Here is an 18184-nt window from a genome sequence, read left to right on the forward strand (position 1 = left end):
GGGTCCAACTTCATTCTTCTGCATGTGGATATCTAATTTTTCCAACACAATTTGTTGAAGACATTGTCCTTTCCACATTGAATGACCTTGGCACCCTTGTCGGAGATCATTTGCCCATGTAAGTGAGGGTTTATTTCTGGGCTCTCTACTCTGTTCCACTGGTCTGTGTCTGTCTGTATGCCTGTTTTGATTACTGTAGTTTGTAGTATGTTTTTGTTTGTTTTACTTTGTAATATGTTTTGAAATCAAGAAGTATGAATCCTCCAACTTTTTCTGTCTTTTTTTTTTTTTTTGAAGATTTTATTTATTTATTTGTCAGGTAGAGAGCACAAGCAGGGGGAGTGGGAGAGGGAGAAGCAGGCTCCCCACTGAGCAGGGAGCCCAATGCGGGGCTCGATCCCAGGACCCCGGGATCATGACCTGAGCCGAAGGCAGCCACTTAACCAACTGAGCCACCCAGTTGTCCCTGTAAAGATTTTATTTTTAAGTAATCTCTACATACAATGTGGGGCTTGAACTTAAAACCCTGAGATCAAGTCACATGCTTCACCTACTAAGCCTGCCAGGTGGCCCAGTGTTTTACTTTTTTTTTTTTTTTAAAGATTTTATTTATTTATTTGAGAGAGGGAGGGCAAGCTGGGGGAGAGGCAGAGGGAGAGGGAGAAGCAGGCTCCCCGCTGAGCAGGGAGCTCAATGCAAGGGCTCGATCCCAGGACCCCCGGATCATGACCTGAGCCAAAGGCAGACGCTTAACCAATTGACCCACCCAGGCGCCCCAGTGTTTTATTATTTTTGATGCTACTGTAATTGGAAATGTTTTCTTAATTTCCTTTTCCAATTATTCATTGTTAGTGTGTAGAAACATACTTGATTTTTGAGTGTTGATTTTATAGATTGCAACTTTACTAAATTCGTTTATTAATTCTATCAGTTTTTTTGTGGACTCTTTCCTTTTTTAAAAGATTTATTTATTTATTTATTTATTTTTAGATTTTATTTATTTGTTTTTGCGCGCGCGCGCGAGAGAGGAGAGTGTACAAGCAGGGGGAGGGGCAGAGGCAGAGACTCCCCACTGAGCTGGGAGCCCGATAAGGGACTCCATCCCAGGACCCTGGGATCATGAACTGAGCCAAAGGCAGACGCTTAACCGACTGAGCCACCCAGACGCCCCTATTTTATTTTAGAGACAGAGAGAGAAAGCAGGCAGAGGGACAGAGGGAGAAGGAGAGAATCCCAAGCAGACTCCCTGCTGAGGGCCGTGCCTGACATGGGGCTCAGTCCCACAACCTGACCCGAAATCAAGAGTCAGATGCTTAACCGACTGAACCACCCAGGCACCCCTCTTTAGGGTTTTCTACATATACGATCATGTCGTCTGTGAACAGAGATAAGTTTGCTTCTTCCTTTCCAATTTGGATGGCTTTTATTTCTTTTTCTTGCTTCATTATTCTGGCTAGGACTTCCAATACTATGTTGAATAGAAGCAGCCAGAGTGGACATCCTTGCCTTGCTCCTAATTTAAGAGGAAAAGCTTTGAGTATGAATTCTTTTTGAGATTTTATTATTTTTTCTGAAGTGGGCTCCATGCTGGGCTTGAACTCACGACCCCCAGATCAAGACCCAAGCGGAGATCAAGAGTCAGATGCCTAACCGACTGAGCCACCCAGGCGCCCCTTAAGATTTTATTTTATTTTACCTTTAAGATTTTATTTATTTATTTGACAGAGAGAGACACAGTGAGAGAGGGAACACAAACAGGGGGAGTGGGAGAGGGAGAAGCAGGCCCCCAGCCAATCAGGGAGCCTGATGCATGGCTCGATCCCAGGACTCTGGGATCACGACCCAAGCCAAAGGCAGACACCCAACAACTGAGTCACCCAGGCGCCCCTTAAGATTTTATTTTTAAGCACTCTCTACATCCAGTATGGGACTTGAACTCACAACTCTGAGATCAAGAGTCGCCTGCTCCATACACTGAGCCAGCCAGGCATCCCTCAGTATAAATTTTTTAAAACATAACTATAATGCCATGATCATACTTAATAAAAATAACAATTTTTTAGTGTTATCTAATACTCAGACCATTTTTGGAGACCTTTGAGTGTCTCAAAATGGTTTTTTTTTTGCACTTAGTTTTTCCAAATTATATCCAAATAAGTTACACCTATTTTAATACATGAATCAAATATTGTATGAAAGAAGAAAAATAAAGAAAAACAAAACAGGGGCGCCTGGGTGGCTCAGTTGGTTAAGCGACTGCCTTCAGCTCAGGTCATGATCCTGGAGTCCCGGGATCGAGTCCCGCATCGGGCTCCCTGCTCGGCGGGGAGTCTGCTTCTCCCTCTGATCCTCCCCCTCTCATGCTCTCTGTCTCTCATTCTCTCTCTCAAATAAATAAATAAAATCTTTAAAAGAAAAAAAAAGAAAAAGAAAAACAAAACAACTATGAGATCAGAAGCACCCAGTTTGGAAGGCCCACCTTGCCACTCAGCAGCTATGTGACTAGGTAAGATACTTCACATCTCTGAGCTACTGTTTCCCCCTGTGTCAGATGTAAGAGGGGGATTAGTGTGATCAGCACAGAGAGCACTGAGCCCCTTGTGTGGCCTGTTGGGAGGTTTCCAGAAGGCCTTAGGTAACACTGGGCTGGGTTTAACTTAGCAGAGGTCTCCCTAAGGTGCTGATTCCCATCCCTCCTCTTACCAAACTGTGTCTCCAGTTGCATCTGAGCTCAGCTGAGAGTATTTCTCAAACTGAGCACAACCACCAAGGAAGCTGGTCTTCCTCAAAGCCCACATCTTCAGGAATCCAGGAGCTCCTCCAAATACCCCCTCCCCTCACCCCTTTCTCCATCCAGCCCCATCACGAGCCATACCCTTCTTTCAACCTAAAACATCCTGGTCCTCATCCAGCATCTCTTGCCTCCATGCTCACAGCAGCCTCCTCAATATCTCCCTGCTCCCCTCCACAAGGTCCTCTCTCAGATCTGTTCCCCATTGTATTTCCAAAGCAAACCTCATTCATCACTCTTCCACCCCATTGCCGAACACCCTTCATACCTTCCCAGTGGCTCTATATAAGAAACAAAACCAGGGATGCCTAGGTGGCTCAGATGGTTAAGCATCTGCCTTCAGCTCAAGTCATAATCCCAGGGCCCCAGGATCGAGTCCCACATTGGGCTCCCTCCTCAGCAGGGAGCCTGCTTCTCCCTCTGCCTCTTCCCTCTGCTCTTGCTCTCTCTCTCTCACACAAATACATAAATAAATTCTTAAAACAAAACCAAAACCAGCCTAGAGACTCATCTGCCCCTACTAACCTCTCAGTATGGAGTGGGGTGGGATACCTTCTACTCCAGCCCCAATGGCCTTCTTTGGGCTCGTGATTAAAGGCTTCATGTTTCTCCCCATTTCAAGCTTTTACACCTGCTGGTCTCTCCTCCTGGTATACTCCTCCCACTGCACTTCCTAATTACTCTTCCTTCTTCCTTCCCTTCCCCCTTCCTTTCCCTTCCCCCTTCCCTTTTCTTCTCAGTAATCTCTATGTCCAACATGGGGCTTGAACTCACAACCTGAAGATCAAGAGTCCAAGATAAAGAGTTGTATGCTCTACCAAATGAGCCATCCAGATGCCCCTTACTCTTCTTTTGGATCCCAGTTGACCTTGACCCCCCTCCCCCCACACACACCCATACTAAATCAATGCTTTAAGGTGACCAGTTGTCCTGGTTTTCCAGGGAATGAAGGGTTCTTGGGACTCGGAACTTCCTGTTTGCAAAGCAGGATGAGTTGGTCACCCTATTAGTGCCTAACACATGGTCTTGCACACAGTGGATGCTAAGGGAATCTTTGTTGAGTGAATGCATGAACTGCAGCTGTTGGTCCCACTCAGGAGGGGGCAGCCGCTGCTGAGCTCTGATCACACATTTCCAGGCATCTGGGGCAGTCCGATATTAATAGTAATTACTATTCACCAAGCACTTACTCTGTGCCTTGCCTGGTGTTGAGTCCTCTCTGTTTGCCCTCACATTTAATTCTCAATCACCCAAGTTATGGGTAGCACTCTCATTTTATTGAGGTGAAATTCCCGTAACATAAAATTAACCATTTTATTTATTTATTTATTTATTTTTAAAGATTTTATTTATTTGACAGAGAGAGACACAGCGAGAGAGGGAACACAAGCAGGGGGAGTGGGAGAGAGAGAAGCAGGCTCCCTGCGGAGCAGGGAGCCCGATGTGGGGCTCGATCCCAGGACCCCGGGATCATGACCTGAGCCGAAGGCAGACGCTTAATGACTGAGCCACCCAGGCGCCCCTAAAATTAACCATTTTAAAGCGAACCATTCAGTGGCATTTAGTACGTTCCCAGTGTCGTGCCGCCATTGCCTCTGGTTCCAAAACAGATTTATGACCTCAGAGGCCAGCCTTTAATCATTAAGCAGTTACTCCCCATCTCCCCCTCCCTTCCTGCCCCTCCCAATCCGTTGTCTGTCTCTGTAGATTCACCTCTTCTGGATATTTCACATAAATGGAAACTTACAATATGTGGCCTTTTACATAAGTCTGGCTTCTTTATCCTTCTCCTTTGACACATGAGGAAATTGAGGCTCAGGGAGGTTGGGGAGCTGGTTCAATGTCCTTCAGCTAGGAAGGGGAAGAGCTGGGTGTTGGAACCCCCACATCTGACCATTTGGCTACACCCATACCCCGACTTTGGCCAGTTTCCCCCACCTTACTCTGTTAAGATTCTCTGAGTTCAAGGCAAACCGGAGCAAAGGGTCCAATGTTAGGTTTTTGTTTGTTTGTTTTAAATTTTGGACCATAGCAATAATAACTAATATTTATTTATATTTATATTATATATATATTTTTTAAGATTTTATTTATTTGACAGAGAGAAGACAGCAAGAGAGGGAACACAAGCAGGGGGAGTGGGAGAGGGAGAAGCAGGCTTCCCGCTGAGCAGGGAGCCCGATGAAGGGCTCGATCCCAGGACCCTGGGATCATGACCTGAGCCGAAGGCAGACGCCTAATGACTGAGCCACCCAGCCGCCCCTATATTTTTTATTATTTTTAAAGATTTTATTTATTTGTCAGAGAGAGAGAGAGAGAAAGCGCAAGCAGGGGGAGCGGCAGGCAGAGGGAAAAACAGGCTTCCCGCTGAGCAAGGAGCCTGATGTGGACTCGATCCCAGGACCCTGGGATCACGACCTGAGCCGAAGGTAGACACTTAATGGACTGAGCCACACAGGTGTCCTGGGAGAGAGAGAATCTTAAGCAGGCTCCACGCTCAGCACAGAGCCTGTCGCAGAGCTCAATTTTATGACCCTGAGATCATGACCTGAGCCAAAATCAGGAGTACGCTTAACTGACTGAGCCACCCAGGCGCCCGTTTTTTTTAAACAATCTTTACACCCAACGTGGGGCTCGAACCCACAACCCTGAGATCAAGAGTCACAGGCTCTTCCGATTGAGCCAGCCAGGCACCCCAGTTTTTTTTTTAATTGTGGTAGAATATACATAACGAAATTTACTATTTTTACCATTTTGAGTGTACAGTTCAGTGGCGTTAATTATATTCACAATGTTGTGCAACCATTACCCTATTTATTTCCAAATTTTTCTTATTACTCCAAAGAAAAACTCTGTCACTGCTCAGAAATAATTACCGATTCCATCCTCCCCAACTCCTGGTACCCTCTGTTCTACATTCTGTCCCAGTGAATTGCCCATTCTAGGTACCTCATGTAAGTGGAATCACACAGTATTTGTCCTTTTGTGTCTGGCTTCTTTCATTTAATATAATGTCTTTTTTAAAGTATATTTTATTTTTAAGTAACCTGTACACCCAATGTGGGGCTCGAACCTACGACCCTGAGATTAAGAGTCCCATGCTCCTCCTACTTAGCCAGCCAGGTGCCCCTCATTTAGTATAATGTCTTTAAGGCTCATCCATGTTGCAGCACGTATGAGCACTTCACTCCTTTTTATGACTGAATAATATTCCGCTGTATGGCTAAAGCACATTTTTGTTTATCCATTCAACTGTTGATGGATACTTGGATTTTGTCCACCTTTTGGCTATGATGGGTAATGCTGTTATGAACATTGGTGTGTAAGTGTCTGAGTCCCTGTTTTCGATTCCTTGGAGTATATACCTAAAAGTGGAATTGTTGGATCATATGGTAATTCAATGTTGAGCTTTTTGAGGAACCACCGGACTGTTTCTCATTGTAGATGCACCATTTTACCTTCCCACCAGCAATGCATGGGGTTTCCAATATCTCCACATCCTCACCAACACTTGTTATCTCCCTGCCCCCCTTTTTTTCTTTTCTTTTTTTTTTTAAAGATTTTATTTACTTATTTGAGAGAGAGAGAATGAGAGAGAACACATGAGAGGGGATAGGGTCAGAGGGCAAAGCAGACTCCCTGCCGAGCAGGGAGCCCGATGTGGGACTCGATCCAGGGACTCCAGGATCATGACCTGAGCCGAAGGCAGTCGCTTAACCGACTGAGCCACCCAGGCGCCCCTGCCCCCCCGCCCCCTTTTTAAAAATATTGGCCATCCTCATGGGTGTGAAGTGGTATCTCATCATCAACGCTAAGCTTTGAGGCTGGTCAAGAGGTTGTAAATGAAACTTGGTCAAATGGAAAGTGCAGACTTTCAGGAGACGAACAGAAGGTAGGAGAAAACAGGGTGTCATTGGGGTACCTAGACCTGAATGTACACAGAGATGGAAAAAACTCACAAAGCCAGCACCGTTTTCAAATAATTTATTAGGAATTTAAAACTGAAAATAAAACCTGGAAAAAGAAGTTACAGATGTGGAGAGAAGAGACACCGGAGGGTGGTAACTTGCTGGCTTCAAAACACCGTGTAACATCTTTTTAAAAAATTCCCCAAACAAATCAGAAAACGGAATTCCAGGGCCCTGAGCCCATGGGTGGGCCCAGTGGGGGTGGGACGGGGGTCACGAGAAGGGGAGGAGAAGGAAGCTGAGTCTCTCATGACTCAGCTCAAACGTGTAGAAAATTAAAAATAAAAACCAATAAAATGCAGCTTCTCTTTTATTAGGAAACATTAAAAAAAAAAAAAAACAAGAAAACAAAACAAAACCACGAACAGCCGCGCATCTCAGTAACAAAGATTATTGCTTTGTGTTCTCAGGGCTAATAGGTTAAGCACCTCACACAGACAATTAACTCTCCAAAGGGGGTTTTCAGGGATGGGAACTATGATGGGGGAGAGAGCTTAGGTCCCCAGCCTCAGACCTGGGGGAGAGGGACACAGAGAGGGGGACAACAGCAGGTGGGTGGGCCTCAGCCCTGCCATGCCAGCCAGGTCACTCACTGTTCATGAAGAGTCAGACCCTGAGCCTCTTTTTCCTTTGAAGGGGGCTTGGGGGCTCGGGGCTGCCAAGGGGCTCTGCCATGGGACCATCCTGGTGGGAAACTTCAGTGAGAGAATGTGGGGGTTCCCTGAGAAGCCCTTTGCTTTCCCCTGGGGTCCACCCCTTCCCAAAGTACCCCCTTGATGCCCGCTCATGGGGGGCTCAGAGCAGAAACCATGAAGGCCTGACCTAGGTAGGGGGCAGGGGGAGACCTTTGGAGAGTTAATTCCTTTCCAGCAGTGGCTCCGGGCGAGCCCTTCTCTTTCCTCACCCTTTGGCCCCATGCTGGGTTTTTGGGGTGAGCAGGCCCAAGGCCTTGACCCCTAGGGCCTGAGCGAGCGGGCTTGCCTTGGCCACAGTTGAGGCCTGCAAGCTTACAGTAACGGTGTCTGAGGAGGAGACAGAAACACAGGGGGACACCTTTGCCAGGTGGGGTGAGGCGATGCCCTCACCCCTAAGGGGTCTTACAGAGGGGTAGGGGCTTCACCTCACAGTATTTACATATGATACAGGACGGGATGGTTCCAGGGGCTTGGCCTGGCTGCAACCCTGTCCTTTCCAGGGCTGGAGGGAGGTGGCCAGGGGCCCACACCCACATAGACATTTTGTTCTCAGCTGGTGGGGGGGCACCTGGCCCCTTGCCCCCTGCGGCCTGGGGCTTCACATTCACAAACCTAGAAATAGTTTAAAAAACGGTTTCTTAAAAAAAAAAAAAAAAGAAAAAAAGAAAGAGAAAAGGAGGGGAAATCAGAATAAAAAACAAGCATAGGGCTTGCGGCCTGTAGCAGACCCCCTCCGCCCTCACTCTAGCTATGCACAAATACAAAAGCCTTCTGGGGGGGGGAGGGTCCTATGGGGGTGCGGCAGGGAGGGAGGGGTGCAGACCTGAGAGGGGAGAACCAGGGGGGTGGGGGCCAACCGGCTAATCCAAAATAAATAAAAGCGGGAGGGGAGGGGCAGGTGGGGGAGGGGAGCCAAGGGCGGAAGAGAGGGAGGTTAGTAGGGGAGCCAGACGCTGTCCGGGGGCAGCAGGGCAGGGGCCGGGCCCGGGGAGTTGGGGGCAGGCAGTAGCGGTCCGAGTCGCTGCGGGGGAAGGGGCGGCGGCTGCGGCTGAGGTGTCCCCGCCCCCTCGCTGGCTCACTGTGGTCCTCAGTCAGCTGCAGGCTGGGGCGCTGGAACACAGCAGGAGGTTACAGGGAGGCCCTGCGGCCACCTGCCGCCGCCCCCGCCTCTCTTTGGGGCTCCCAGAGGCTCCCGGAACCCAGGTAGCCTCTCCTAGCAGAGCTCTGTTCACACACTTCGCAGGCTCTGTTCCCTGTTTGGAATGCTCTTTCCCTAGATTTTTTTTTTTTTAAAGATTTTATTTATTTATTTGAGAGAGACAATGACATAGAGAGAGCATGAGAGGGGGGAGGGTCAGAGGGAGAAGCAGACTCCCTGCCAGCAGGGAGCCCGATGTGGGACTTGATCCCGGGACTCCAGGATCATGACCTGAGCCGAAGGCAGTCGCTTAACCAACTGAGCCACCCAGGTGCCCTCTTTCCCTAGATTTTTGCATGGCTGGATTTATTTAAAATGTGGCACTTCTCAGAGGCACCTTCTCTGAACCTCTAATCTGAAGTAGCCCCTTCACACATAATTTGGAAGTTCCTCATTTGTCCACTTGACTTTTGTCTGTAGAATGAGAGAGGGACCTTGTCTGTCTCCTACATCCCTCCTTCCTGAAACGGTGCTCAACTGACTAATAGTCGTTGGAATAAATGCAGGAAGGAAGGAAGGAAGGAACAAACGAAATGTCCCGGGTTCACACAGTACCCCGCGTGACCATGTGTACAGAGTTCCCTCTCTCTCTCACTCTCCGGACATGAGTATCCCGTTTAATGGCTGTGTAACATGCCGCTGTATGCATACGCTCTGATTTACTTAACCACTTTCCTTTTGATGGGCATTTCAGTGTTTCGCAGTTTTTAATTTTTTAAAAAAATTTTATTTAAGTAATCTCCACACCCAACATGGGGCTCAAACTCAAGACCCTGAGATCAAGAGTCACACCCTCTTCCGACTGAGCCAGCTGGGCGCCCTGGTTTTTGGCAGTTTTTTAAATAAATGCCTAGAAGTGGCCTCGTTGGGTCAAGGGCATGACTGTTTAAAACCTGGGCACACAGTGCCAGTCTGCCCTTTGGAAACCCCAAGACAAAGACAATTTACATGTTGCTTCCCCTACACCTTCATCAATGTGGGGCATTAGCAATCTTAAAAAAAAAAAAAAATCTTTGTCTGACAGGTCGCGTGGACTGCCTTGTTGTGCTTTTCTTTTTTTTAAAGATTTTACCCATTTGACAGAGAGAGACACAGTGAGAGAGGGAACACAAGCAGGGGGAGTGGGAGAGGGAGAAGCAGGCTTCCCGCAGAGCAGGGAGCCGGATGCGGGGCTCGATCCCAGGACCCCAGGATCATGACCTGAGCCGAAGGCAGACGCTTAACGACTGAGCCACCCAGGCGCCCCCTTGTTGTGCTTTCCATTTAGTTTTGATGTAGCAGGCTGAGCAGGTTTCAGGTTCACTGACCACTGCGGTTATGAAAGTTCTGTCTCCCCCCTGGACTGTGGGCTCCATGAAGGCAGGGACAAGGTCTGTGGCCCAGACGGGGCTTCCCGGTGCCAGCCCTCCCAGAGCCACCCCCACCCCCAAGGCCCCGGCCCACCTCCTCACCTCCTGCCACCTGATTCCTGCTTCAGTGGTACCCATTGGTGAAAGCTGTGGCAATCAAAGGGCCCTGGGGAGAAAAGAATTTGACTCCTAGATTCCTAGGGACGCAGAAAACGCCCAGGGGCTCCTTTCTTCGGAGGAACACCGAGGTGAGGCACAGACCCTTCTCTAGCCTTGCCCATGTCGCCCCCACTGCAGATGCGCTAGAAGATTCTCTGGGGTAGGGCTTGAAATCTGCATATTGCCAGTACCCTGGTTAAAATGAGGACACTCCTGAGCTAGAATCTAGCCTCCATGTGGCCAGAGACGGTGAGTCTGCGTGGTATCCCCAGAGCCCACCTAATGCCTGGCACACGGAATGAATGATGAGCCCCACTGTTCCCCCTTGGTGACCATCTTTTTCCATCCACCCTCCCTCGGCCCCCTTCTGCCCCTGCTAACAGACAAAACCTCTCCCTCCTCCAACTTCTGAGTCTTCCAGGACTGGCCACTCACCCCAAGACTGTGGCCGAAGCCGGTGCTGGGGGCGGGGCTGGCAGCGCTGATGTAACTGCTGACCCCCGAGTCCTGGTTGGCTGCCCCATAGAGCTCGGCCATGGGGCCGGGGCTTGTGGTCCCCAGGAAGCCCCCTGTGCGGCTGGGAGTTGAACCTGGAGGGGGAGCCATCGTCCAGGGGTGAGAGCCTGGCAACCCAGAAAGAAGACGGTGATAGCCCCGGCGCCCACTGCTGCCCCACGACACCCCCCTTAAACCTGTTCCACCCACCGTGACCTTGAGCCTTCCCTTTCCCTCACCCCTACATCCCAGCGGGGCCTGTGGGTCCACCGGCTGGAGGTCTCCCCAAGTCCATTCACCACCACCAGCTCATCTGTCCACTTTGCCGCCTCCTCACTGACCTCCAGGCCTCCCCTCCTGAGCCCCTGCAAATTCTCTCCCCATCCGGCAGCCGAGTGCATGTTCCAAAATCGACATCGCTCCACTGCTTCAATGTTCCGTGTCTCCCCAGGACCTGGTTCCTCCTGCCTCGTCCTCCCCACCCCCCAATCCTGTACTCCCCCCCACCCCCCATACTAACTGGTCTCTGCTGGGGACACTTTTCTTTTTTGCCTTCAAATTGGAAGTTAAAGAGCGGGGCCTCTGGGAAGCCTTCCTGAGAGGCTCCATCTGTGAGCGCCTCTGGTACCTGACTCCCCCCCGGCCCCCAGCAGAGCAGGTCCGTCCTTTGTCACACCCGACGCCCCCCCAGCCTGCAAGCCCAGGAGGACACGGGGTCTCCTCCCTGGCTGGCCTCCCAGGTGCTCTGTTAATACCTGTGGAGCAGATGAACAAGTAAGTCCCTCTGGGAAAGGGTGGCAGTGGCTACCTACTCTCCCCTCTAGACTTCCCTGCCCCCTAACACCCCTTCTCTGCTTCCTGCACCCCGGAAGGCCTCACCTGTCCCTCGAACCACAGCCGCCGCCGCAGCCGCCGCCGCCATTGGTCCGTAGGCAGTGAGGGGAATGGCTGGAAGGAAAGGTATGGGCCTTTCAGTGTGGTGGCCGAGGGGATGGAGGTGGACAACAGCGGCCCCCTCTGGGCAGAGTCTCTCCAGCCTTACCCCCCCCCCCCCCAGAGGGTCGGGGCAGCGCCAGCATGGAGGCAGAAAGCACTCCCTTGGGCCACCAGCTGTACCCTGACCCAGGGTACAGCGGGGCACCCCACCCTGAGCTGCTCTGAGCGATGCTCCCTACTTCAGAGAGTGCCCTTGGCTGGATGGGACCACCTAGCCCAGAGGAACCCAGGAGGTTATGGCCCACATCCCAACCCCAGGCGACGGCAGCCAGTGCCTGACTGACGTGGGGTACAAGAAGCCGGGCCTGTTGCCTCAAGGTGGGACCAACCCTGAGGTACCAGGGCATGTCCCAGAGCTCCCTGTGGGATCAGGAGGAAGCCAGACTCCAATCCAGGCCATAATCCAGCTTCAATCCTTCTGCCTGTCCTGTTTTCTCTCACTGTCCTTCTCCTGAGGCCACACCCTCAGTAAATTGGGTGCACCCAATTCCCCGCCTCAGGGTTCCCCTGACTGCCACCCAACCGGAAATGACCATTCTCTCCCCAAACTCCCCTAGCCCCTTCTCTTTGGTCCCCTCTTCAGACAGAGATATTGGTATTCCCTTGTTTGCAGTCTACCTCCACAGTGCCCAGCACCCTGCCTTAATCACAGTAGGTGTTTAATAAATGGCTGCTGAAGGAGTAAAAGGAACCTCTTCTTTTTTTTTTTCCCCCCCAAAGATATCTCTACAACCAATGGGGGGCTTGAACTCACAACCCTGAGGTCAAGAGTTGCATGCTTTACAGACTGAGCCAGCCAGGTGCCCCTAAAAGGAACCGCTTCTTAAGTAAGTGGTTGGCTTGAACCTGGAGCTCCCTTGGGCTGGTGTAGTGGGGTGAGCGCCCCCTACTGCTCGGCTCTGCCACTGCAGAGCCAGGGTCAACCGAGTTGGCATTTGCCCTCAGGGATACAGTCTCCCATCAGGAGATGCACTCTCTGGGGGCTGTTTTGGTGACCTTGACCCTGAACTGGTACTGGACTTGGGGCTAGGGACTCCGTAAATGGCCCCAGAAAATTCTTGGCAAGGCCTTTGGTCTGGGGGATTAAAGTCTGGAGACAGCATGATTCCCACACTATGAAGGAGCCTTGCCTAAGAGCCATATAGTTGACTCCTCACCCCGACGTCCCCTCCCTTGGCCACCCCTGCTAAGGCGGCCCCCTGCCCCTGGCCCTAAGGCCTTAGAACATCTCCCTGTTTTATTTTCCTTGTGGAACTTCTCACCCCCTGCAATTATTCATTTGCGTGTCTACTTATTTACTGCTGTCTCTCTCCACTGAAATATCAGCTCCAGGAGACAGGGACATTGTCCATCTCATTCACTGCTGTATCCCCACCTGGACCAACATCTGGCATGGTAAATGTCTACTGAATGCCTGAAGGAAACACCCACATCTCCTGAAGGCAAGAGAAAAGTTCAGACCCCAGACCTCCAGGGAAAATCTCCTCCCCTGTACCAAGCTAGCTGCTGAGGGGACATGTCTTCTCTCAGTTCTTTTGAGGGCAGGGGGTGGGCTCTGAGGTCTGGTTCTTGGTCTGGTTCGGCCTTTCCACAAAGCAGAGCCAGCTAAGCCAACCTGAGTAAGTGCTTATCACAACTGCAAAGGATTACTCATTTATATAATAAGTATTTGTTTTCCTCTCTAGACTGCAGGTCCTGTGAGAGCAGGGCCTGGCCCTGTCTTGTCCCTGCGCTGCCCCCAGGGGCCTGGCAGAGTGCCCCACATAGTAGGTCCTCAACACAAAGTTCTTAAATGAGGAGAAAAGAACCCCCCTTCCAATACCCCCATGGCGGGTCAAACCCAACTCTGCTCAGGGAGGGGCCTCTACCACCCCCCACCTACAGGACTCTTTACTCCCTCCCCTTTCCTCACCCCCTGGTTTTCTTCCCCTCTCCCCATTTTGGGGGACCCCTGAGCACCCCTTGGAAGGAAGGTCTCATCGAAAGCAGCAACCATGCTCACGTCCTCCACACACGGCCAGGTTGGGGGGGAGAGTCTGGGGTGGGGTGGGGGGAGAAGCAGGTTGAACAGAGAAACCCCTTGCAGCCCATCTCATCTGCACATGCCCCTCCCCTCCCCTCGGACTTGGCGGGGCCCCAGGTCCGGAGCAGAGCTGACAGGCCCAAGCAAGGGCTGCAGCTAGAGAGATGGCTCCCGACAGGGCCAAGCGACTTCATCCGGCTTGCTCGGCTTGCTCGGAAGCTGCAAGTGGGCAGCCTGAGGGCTGGATTTGGCCCTCAAATAGGTTTCATTTGGCCTGCAGTGGTTTAACAATTTGGAATTTGTTGCCAACATTTGAGAACGATTGAAAAATCCATTCAGAAGCAAAAGCCGGGTTTCTGGCTTCTCTCGGAAAGAGACATCTCAAAGTACTAGGTGTGCATCCCCTCCCGGCCAGGGTGGGCTGGCACAGAGTGGACGCGTGCGCACTCCAGTCTGTCGAAGACCCCGCCCGGCCCACTCTACTGAGCTTGAGACCCTGGCGTCTTGACTGCTGGATCCCAGAGTCTACTCGGTGCCTGGCACATGGGAGGCGCTAAATAAATATTTGCCAACTAGATGAATGAGTGATTTCTCCTCCATCTGCTGGGCTTGGCCCCATGCCCCACCCTTCAGGGCCATGTAGCTACACAGACTGGCCAGGGCCTGGGCAGAGTCTGTTGTGTCCCCACAGCCAGAGGGCTGTTGGACAGGAGAAAAGGGTCCCACTAGCTTTCCCCGGAGAAGACCCCTGGGTTCTTCTCTTTCTCCCCGTGCGGCCTGTGAGGTGTAGGAAATCCGAGCGACTGACCTGTAAGCTCGGGGAGGACTGGGGCGCTCGGGAGAGGGGTCCGCTCTACACGGAATTCTAAAATGAAACGTAAAACAGCTTAGGAAGGTACAGGGGAGGTCCCTGGGGCACGGCCCAGGGAGGACAGATGCACCCACAGGGACGCTGGGTAGGGGCACAGGCCATGCACAGGACCCAAGAGCTGGGATGGGGAGAGCACGGTGCCCAGCAGGCAAAGGTGGAGAAGACACAGGCAGAGGAGAGACAGGGAGAAGAAGAGCAGGGAGAGTTGCCACCTACACCCTGGGCTCGGGGCGATGCCGGAGTGACCGTTCTGGGGTTTCTTAAAAGATTTGAGATTGCACCAAAACACCTCCCAGAATCCTCCTCTTTTCCTGCTTGTTTGTTTGTTTGTGGGGAGGAGCTGGTGAGGCAACACTGATGAAAAACAGTGACCCCAGAGCAGGTCACCAGACTCAGGCTGGGTTCCTAGCTCCACCACTTTCTAGATGATGGGTCGTCTTAGCAAGTCGCTTTGCTCTCGGAGACCATTTCCTCACCTATAAAATGAGGATGGTCATCCTTCCCCCGTGAGTGTTGTCAGGATTAGACAACATAACGTCAAGAAAGGACTCCAAGCTGGACAGCCCAAGAGGCAAGGATGCAAGTGCTTAGGGACCCTCAAAAAAAAAAAAAAAAAAAAAGGCCAAAAAAGAAAAGGGAAAAAAAAAGCATGCAAAAATTTGATGTCTGATATTTCAAAGGAAACTACACTGAAGAGCCATCATGGCAAAATTCAGAACTTTGTTGGGCTTCCTGCCACTTATTCTAAGGTCTAGCGTTATTTTTATTTTGCATTACAAATGAGGGTGGTGATCATCGGGGTTTTGGATTGCTTTTCAGCATTCAGGGCCGCAAAAGGTCTTGTAGGCCTTAAAAGGGCTCAGCGGAGCACGTGGTCATTATAAGTGTGGCCATAAAGACACAGCTGGCAACGGCCCTCAGGGACGCTTCCGCCACAAGTCTGATGTCTTCTTGGGTGGAAGTGGCAACTCGGAATGGCGTGAGGAGGGGAGAAAGGCAGGAGGCAGGCAGAGATCGGCCTGGGAGAGAACCGTGCCATGCAGGACCACGCAGGGGTGGGAGGGGGTTATCCCCAGCTTCTGGGGAGGAGAGGAGGAGGGGATGGTGGGGAGAGGTGCTCCTTCCTCAGACATGCCCTTCCTTCCAAGCCTCCAGCAGGCAGACCACCCCCCCAGCCATGCACCCCCAGACACCGCCCTGAGGACTCAGACTGCCCAGGAACTGGGGACATGCTGGCAACAGAGGGACACCAAGCAGGACTTACCAGGGAATTGGTAGGTGTAGCCAGGGGCAAGGCCTGTATAACTCCGGCTGGCATAGGTTGTGGCCTGGAAACCGGGGTAACCTGATAGGGCAAGGGGGCTAGTGTTAGATGCCTCACCTAGTGCTCAGACCCTGCTCAGTGGGGAAGGATCTGAGCCACTTGTCTCCCTCCCCACCTCATAGCACAGATAACAGCCACATTTACCAAACACCTTCTGCATGCCAAGCCCTGGGCTAAGCCCACTGCATACTTCATTCTCTCCTTCAGCCTCACAAGAATCCTAAGAAGCAGGTACTATTAGGAGCCCCATTTCACAGATGGGGAAAACTGAGGCTCGGAGAGGTGACATATTGGCTGAGAATAGTCCAAACCCTTACCAAGACCCTTCGTGCTCTGGCTCCTGCCTCATTCCTGTCCTCATCTACACTCTCCTGCAGTCACATTGGCCTCCCTGCTGTTTCTCAAAGCCACCAAGCTCCTTCCTACCTCAGGGCCTTTGCACAGGCTGTTTCCTCTGCCTGGAACACTCTCCCCCTGCCAGGTTTTCCCATGACTGTGTTCTTGTCGTTATACAAGTCTCAGCTCAAATGTCACCTCCTTGGAGAGGTCATTCTATAAGAGTCCTCCCTCCCATCAGTTACAATATTTATCAATTACCCCACAGCACCAATGATCATTATCTGAACTTATCCTAGGTTTTATTTATTTATTTATTTATTTATTTATTTATTTATTTATTTATTTATTTATTTATTTAAGTAATCTCCACATCCAATGTAGGGCTCAAACTCATGACTCTGAGATCAAGAGTTACACGCTCCTCTGACTGAGCAGCCAGGTGCCCCTCCCGGTTTTTTTTAAAAGAGCTGATTATCTGTCTTCCCCATCTTTTATTTCTGTATCTCTGGGACAAGCTTCCGGTGCCTGCTACTTGTATGCATCTAATAAAATGTGCAGCTTTGCCGGAAAAATCATATAGTAATAACGAGACTGGAATTCGCATTCAGAGCTAACTGGTTCCAAGTCTCTTAACCACCAAATCCTGTATTGGTGTAATTTCCTTCTTTGTCAGTTTTTAAAATGGGGTGAAACCAGCTAATGAATCACCTTGAAAAGAAAACGGGTCGGGGTGCCTGGGTGGCTCAGTTGGTTAAGCGACTGCCTTCGGCTCAGGTCATGATCCTGGAGTCCCGGGATCGAGTCCCGCATTGGGCTCCCTGCTCAGCGGGGGGTCTGCTTCTCCCTCTGACCCTCCTCCCTCTCATGCTCTCTGTCTCTCATTCTCTCTCTCTCAAATAAATAAATAAAATCTTTAAAAAAAAGAAAGAAAAGAAAACGGGTCTCAGTGTTCCAGACTGAAGGAGGCTAGAGAGACGAGACAACTAAACGCAATACCTGATTCTAGCCCAGATCTTATTTGAGAGGGCAAAAACGTGCTATAAAGAACATTATTGGGTCAACTGATCAAATTGGAAAATAGATTAAAATATTGGAGCGACATAAATATATGAAGTGGATTATTATCACGTGGCTTCATGAGCAAAATACCCCTAATCTTAGGAAATACACGCTGAAGTATTTAAGGGTTAAGGGCCATAATGCATTTAACTTAAGTTCAAAGGATTCAGTGGAAAATCACCAAAGTATTGTGTGTGTGAGTATGTGTGTGTGCGTGTGAATACACATACAATATATGCACACATATACACGCATATAGAGAGAGAGCAAGTGATAGCAAATGGGGTATAGTATTAACGAGTGAGTCTGGTAAAAGGTATATGGATATTCTTTGTACTATGTTATTTTTGCAACTCTTCTGAAATTTTGAAATTACTTCCAAATAGAAAGTTAAAAGACAACTTCAAGAGAAGACAGTGCCCTGTGTGGAGTCTGCTCTCCTCACCCACTCTATCTGTGATCTCAATCCCGACCTTCTAGCCCAGGCCATGCCACCCACCACCTCCTGCCTCTGAATTCCCAGAGCACCCCTCCCTCCGTACCTGGCAAAAAGATTCCTCTGTACTGTTCTCTTTCTGTGTGTACGCATTTTGTCTCTCCAGGGAGACTGCGAGCTTCCTGGGCGGCCCAGCTCAGATTGTGGGCCCCAAACACTGCTGACTCCTACTCCCCTTCCAAGGCACATGGCGACCTGCACTTACTCCAGGGAGCCTCCTGGACCACCAGGTGGGTTTTGGGTGCCTCCTTGGGCCTCCCACAGCCTCCCATCACTATATGCTATCATCGCCTTTTGACTCCTGCCTCCCGCTTGATGGGTAAGCCCAGGAGGGCAGGTCCTGCCCCTCAGAAACTGCTCAATAGATATTATTTGGGTGAACAAGCAGCAGCTGCTTTCTTTTCACTCTCCCCAAAGTCTT

At 50.6% G+C, this 18184-nt stretch overlaps 1 protein-coding gene and 1 long non-coding RNA gene across 2 annotated transcripts in view; one reads left to right on the forward strand and one right to left on the reverse strand.

Moving 5' to 3' along the window:
* LOC135362573 (uncharacterized) overlaps positions 1-18184 on the forward strand; it is a 20181-nt gene continuing 1997 nt past the window's right edge. Inside the window, exons 1-2 of the long non-coding RNA XR_010407431.1 lie at positions 1-118; positions 17870-17993. This is a non-coding gene — a long non-coding RNA (uncharacterized LOC135362573). The remainder of the gene's footprint in view (positions 119-17869; positions 17994-18184) is intronic.
* MSI1 (musashi RNA binding protein 1) overlaps positions 5277-18184 on the reverse strand; it is a 24766-nt gene continuing 11858 nt past the window's right edge. Inside the window, exons 10-15 of the mRNA XM_064578495.1 lie at positions 15810-15890; positions 14483-14539; positions 11535-11603; positions 10596-10783; positions 10104-10167; positions 5277-8564 (exon numbers count right to left, since the gene is read on the reverse strand). Coding sequence (XP_064434565.1) covers positions 10126-10167; positions 10596-10783; positions 11535-11603; positions 14483-14539; positions 15810-15890 — 437 coding nt within the window. The 3' untranslated portion in view covers positions 5277-8564; positions 10104-10125. The remainder of the gene's footprint in view (positions 8565-10103; positions 10168-10595; positions 10784-11534; positions 11604-14482; positions 14540-15809; positions 15891-18184) is intronic.

Source organism: Mirounga angustirostris, unplaced genomic scaffold, assembly GCF_029215605.1.
Source record: "Mirounga angustirostris isolate CCGP_5_RB_7025 unplaced genomic scaffold, mMirAng1.0.hap1 SCAF_14, whole genome shotgun sequence".
In the NCBI taxonomy this organism is placed as follows: Eukaryota; Metazoa; Chordata; class Mammalia; order Carnivora; family Phocidae; genus Mirounga; species Mirounga angustirostris.